The sequence below is a fragment of the Arachis ipaensis genome, chromosome B03 (genome assembly GCF_000816755.2).
Source record: "Arachis ipaensis cultivar K30076 chromosome B03, Araip1.1, whole genome shotgun sequence".
Lineage (NCBI taxonomy): Eukaryota > Viridiplantae > Streptophyta > Magnoliopsida > Fabales > Fabaceae > Arachis > Arachis ipaensis.
In genome coordinates this window covers 126,065,350-126,070,285 of record NC_029787.2, presented here as the reverse complement: position 1 = coordinate 126,070,285, position 4,936 = coordinate 126,065,350, and the positions used below count along the sequence as shown (strand labels likewise).

The 4,936-nt window shown below is 36.0% G+C and overlaps 1 protein-coding gene across 1 annotated transcript; it reads left to right on the top strand.

The window, feature by feature from the left end:
* On the top strand, positions 165 to 4,328 carry LOC107631931 (serine/threonine-protein phosphatase PP2A-2 catalytic subunit). The gene is made up of 6 exons (XM_016335526.2): positions 165 to 755; positions 1,965 to 2,079; positions 2,710 to 2,818; positions 2,920 to 2,997; positions 3,464 to 3,655; positions 3,746 to 4,328. Exons 1-6 carry the CDS (start codon positions 503 to 505, stop codon positions 3,917 to 3,919), a joined length of 921 nt encoding a protein of 306 aa, XP_016191012.1. The 5' UTR covers positions 165 to 502; the 3' UTR covers positions 3,920 to 4,328.

Below are 4,936 nucleotides of genomic sequence, written 5' to 3'. Positions count from 1 at the left end.
ACATAATTTTTTTTAATATAGTATATTTGCATAAATTTATAAAAAAAACAAACAAGTGATAATATTATTTTTTGTGTACAGTGCATAATACATTATTTAATCTTTCAAGGCAAAAAAAGAGAAAAGAAGTATTTTTTAATTTAGTTAAATTTTGTAATTTAGTTTTTGTCCCTGTCTGAGTGCGAAACACAGAGAAAGAGAAATGAGAAAAGAGAAAAGAGAGGAAGGAAAAAAATAACAGAGTCGGGAATGATTCAAAGACCGAAACATTCAACAGCGACGCCATCTCTAAAACGGTGCGTTTTGCTCTCCGCGTTCCGTTCCCCAACCCTAACCCTAATCCTGCAGTCGAACACCCTCCGGTCGCGCTAAATCCATCCATTTCCCGGTCGATCTACGGAAAAGAAGACGAAGAAGGAGGAGGAGGAGAATAAGCGATCTTGAAGGGCTTTTTTGGATCGCAGGGAAATATTTTTTTGGTGGTTTTGAAAGGGGAAAAACGATGCCGTCACATGCGGATCTGGACCGTCAGATCGAGCACCTGATGGAGTGCAAGCCTCTGTCGGAGGCGGAGGTGAAAGCGCTGTGCGATCAGGCGCGGACGGTTCTGGTTGAGGAGTGGAACGTGCAACCGGTGAAGTGCCCTGTCACCGTCTGCGGCGACATTCACGGCCAGTTCTACGATCTCGTCGAGCTATTCCGCATAGGTGGCAATGCTCCTGATACCAATTACCTCTTCATGGGTGATTATGTAGGTGAGTTTCCCCAAATTTCGTATTATTGTGGCTAGGGCTTGAATATTCCATTTTGAAAGGTTGGTTTTTTGGTTTTGTAAGAAGAGAAGAGGGCTTGATACAGGACGTTATTGAAGTGTGTATTACTATTTTGACGATTGAAAGAAATTACGTGGTTGGATATGGAAATTGGAATAACTGATATTTTATTCATCTACAGGTCGTTTGTTTTGTGTTTTGATTGTTTTTTTTTTTTTTTTTTTTTTTGGGTTAAGCATAACTTTGTCAAGAATTTTGTTTATGTAAATGAAATAAACGAATTAATGTGTTTACTATCTTAAAAAGAGAATGGCCGGAGTATTTGCTTTAAATGTTGATGATTGTGTGTGTATGAGAGACTTATCCGATGAGTGTAGATTATGAAATGGTCTTTGTTTATTTCCGTACCTGTTGCATTGGTACCACTGTCGAAATATACAGGGGGTTCAAATTTTGAGTTCCTTTGTTTCAGCTGTGCCAACCCAACATCTCTTAGGTAGAGAGCAGTTTTGTGGAACTTGCTTCCTCCCCAGCCCTTTCCTCCCTCCCAGTGATGTGATTGCGGTGTGTTTGCTGTGTGTTTAACAATAAGGATTTTGCTAATGGCTGTTATGATATTGAAAGTGTTGTTATTAGATCTTGACATCTTGTAATGGGAGTGCGGTTATTCTTTTACACTATGGGCAGTGAGGTGAGACATGACTGATGAGTAATGAATGTGGAGGAATTATAAATATCCAGATTGGTGTATTTTCTATATAGTTTTCTTTTGATCATTGGAATGATGATGGCATGAGATGCTTTTCTAGGATGTTTTTCATTGAAGACCAAAACTTTTGATGTCCATGTTGTCCTTTTGATATTTTGCTGAGAACATAATAAGTACAAGTTATGTAATGTTTTTATTGAGTGATACAAATTGAATTAAAGATTGATACGTTTTCAATAATCTTAGTCTATAAGTGAAAACCTTTGGCTTTTTTACGGCAGAAAGTAAGCCCCTAAGCAGGAGTTAAATATTTAGCTATAATGGTCTCAACTTCCGTGAAGGACATTATGTTGAACAACTTAAATGTAATGGAATCATTGAAGAATGTTATAATAGGATGTGTCCTTTGAAGATCACATTATGTAGCCTTTGAATCTATGAAGCTACTGGCATTTCTCATGATAATCGCTTAATTAATGCAGATCGCGGGTACTATTCTGTGGAGACTGTTACACTTCTGGTGGCCTTGAAAGTCCGCTACAGGGATAGAATTACACTTACCAGGGGAAATCATGAGAGCCGTCAAATTACTCAAGTGTATGAATATTTCATTGCATTCTATGTTTCTCACACAACACACTCTGTTGTTATCCATTGTAATTTTTGTGACTGTGTAAAGGTGCAGCATGTTTAAGGAGAAGTTTTAGTATAGATTTTGCTTGAAGTTTGTGGTAGATCATGTAGCCTCTATCATTGGCTTAGGCCTTAGGATCAGTAACCTAGTTTTATGTGGGTTTCAAAATTATTCTTCTAATCTTGAATCTTCTCTTTCTTTCTTTGTCTTTCTCATAACTCTTTGGCTGTATTATTTAGTGTTAGACATTTTAGATGATATTACTGTGCAAATTGCAAACATACATAGTTGTTGCTACAGATCCCCCTTTGACTCTGGTTAATATCTTAGTTTCTTCCATTTATTTATAGAAAGTATTGTAATTTGTATGCGAGGGTATATATAAAGCCTGTGTGATGCATCTGATTGAGGGTAACTAAGCATGAATCACATGGCTTATGCTTGCGGTTTCACTTCATTAGTTGTTTGATCGAAAATTCGAAATGTACGAGGGAAAAGAACAAACAATCTTCGGTTGACTAAACAATTTTATTTTGAAAAATTGTTTATTTATTGATTTACCATTACCTTTGTCATTGGCTTTCTCCTTTCAGGTACGGCTTCTATGATGAATGTTTAAGAAAATATGGAAACGCCAATGTCTGGAAATACTTTACTGACTTGTTTGATTATTTACCTCTGACTGCCCTTATTGAGAGCCAGGTTTGAATTAAATTTGTTGTGGAGTATTACTCTGACTATTTTCAGGTCAGCTTCTTTTCTTTTGGTATTTTATTGTAGCTTCTAACTTTCACATATAACAGATTTTCTGCTTGCATGGAGGTCTCTCACCTTCTTTGGATACATTAGATAATATCAGGGCATTGGATCGTATACAAGAGGTTTGTGTGAAATAACTAGTATGAATTCACTGCATGATCTTTCCATCCATTTTATATTAAGAGAATTTCCATATAAAAGAATTATAGCATTCGATGATAGTTGACCTTTTCATAATAGCTTCAGTCTCTGGATGTTTTTAGAAGAATGGTGTTTGATGCCGTATAAAGTAGTTTATATGTTGTGATTGTGGTGTCTAATACTGTTGTAAAGCTCTTAGTTGTTACCTGGTTGGTTTTGGATCCTCTTTTTTTTCACCCTCTCACTATTTAGTTGACTAATATTTGTATTATTAGTTATTAGTCTTGCCATGTCCATTAGTCATTACGCATTTTAGGACTCCCATCTTTTTGATTCATAATGGAATATCAATATTCATATTATCCAAACATGTATAGTCATGAGGTTAATTGGATGGACAATGATTTCCCATATGGGTTGCCTAACAATTGTTCTTGTGCACAACAGGTTCCACATGAAGGACCAATGTGTGACCTCTTATGGTCAGATCCAGATGATCGCTGTGGATGGGGAATATCTCCACGTGGTGCTGGTTATACATTTGGACAAGATATAGCTGCTCAGTTTAATCATACCAATGGTCTCTCACTGATATCTAGAGCACACCAGCTTATTATGGAAGGATACAATTGGTGCCAGGTGACATATTTTGAATCAGTATTAACTTCTTCCTAGGTTTGGGTGGCTTTTCAATTCCATGTATTAACATTGTGTCTATCACTTTTCCAGGACAAGAATGTGGTGACTGTATTTAGTGCTCCAAATTACTGTTACCGATGTGGGAACATGGCTGCAATAATGGAAATTGGAGAGAATATGGAGCAGAATTTTCTGCAGTTCGATCCAGCCCCCAGGCAAATTGAGCCTGACACTACACGCAAGACTCCAGATTATTTTTTGTAACTTCATATATCTGCCTGTTATTAGTTATCGCTTTCTGCTGTTACTGTAGATTTGTCTTTAAGAAAAGACGAGTTTCACTGTTTAAGTGGAGGGATGTTCATCAACATAATTCTTTGTTTTGGAGTTGCCTGCTGCTGCTGCTGCTACTACCTTATTTGTGCAAGAAATCTATAGGAGAACTGACACAAGCCACCAATTGGGATTGTATATTTTTGGGGAGGAAGCGGCAATAACATGGTATATCTTGTTCTGTAATTTTTTTTCTTTTTAATTAAATCTCAAGTTAGAGAAGTGATTTTTGTGTCCTGACAATGATGTTCATTTGAGACTCGAGGCCAAATGAAAGTGCAGGTGTTCATTCTGCATGATTGAATTATATAATGTTAGAAGGGTGAAAAAGGTTTTCAAAGTGGAGATGTTAATTATCTGGTCAAGTTTCATTAAACAAAAGTTTTAAACTGTCCTTACATATGGAAGAATAAATACAAGAGTAAATTTTTGAAGTGGTCATTTTGGAACTTTGATCGAGGTAAATTACTTAAAGGGCCCCAAAAAAATTAAAAGAAAAAAAGAGAAAAAGGTGTCAAGATCTAACACCCTCTAAAGTAGGGAATTAAGCACTTGCTTAGATCAATGCTTATTGTTATACAAACATGGGAATTCTCATACACGTGGAAAGTTACTTGCCTTAGAACCTGAAGAATAATGCAACTCATCATTAACAAAATAATGGATCGTTGCTTTGCATCTTCGAACATTTACAATCATATTCTCTCCCATTTCAAGCTATAAGTGGGTTTGAGGCTTGCACCCTGTATCATCCAAACAGAGAGGATCAAACTTCTGTGCTTTTATATATAATCTATTATTCTTAGTCTTCAAATTTATGTATTATTCATTTCTTTTTACAGAAACATTTTTATTTACAAATAATACAACTATATAAATAAGTGGCAAAATCTTAGACAGTACAACTCAAGATGATTTATAGCTCGCTATACTCAAATTTTTTGGTCG

Excerpts from the sequence above, each read along its gene's own strand:
- LOC107631931 (XM_016335526.2), top strand. The coding sequence starts at position 503 with ATGCCGTCACATGCGGATCTGGACCGTCAGATCGAGCACCTGATGGAG. Across the intron at positions 2,998-3,463 it reads CATTGGATCGTATACAAGAG|GTTCCACATGAAGGACCAAT; the intron begins GTTTGTGTGAAA and ends TGTGCACAACAG. Across the intron at positions 3,656-3,745 it reads AAGGATACAATTGGTGCCAG|GACAAGAATGTGGTGACTGT; the intron begins GTGACATATTTT and ends TCACTTTTCCAG.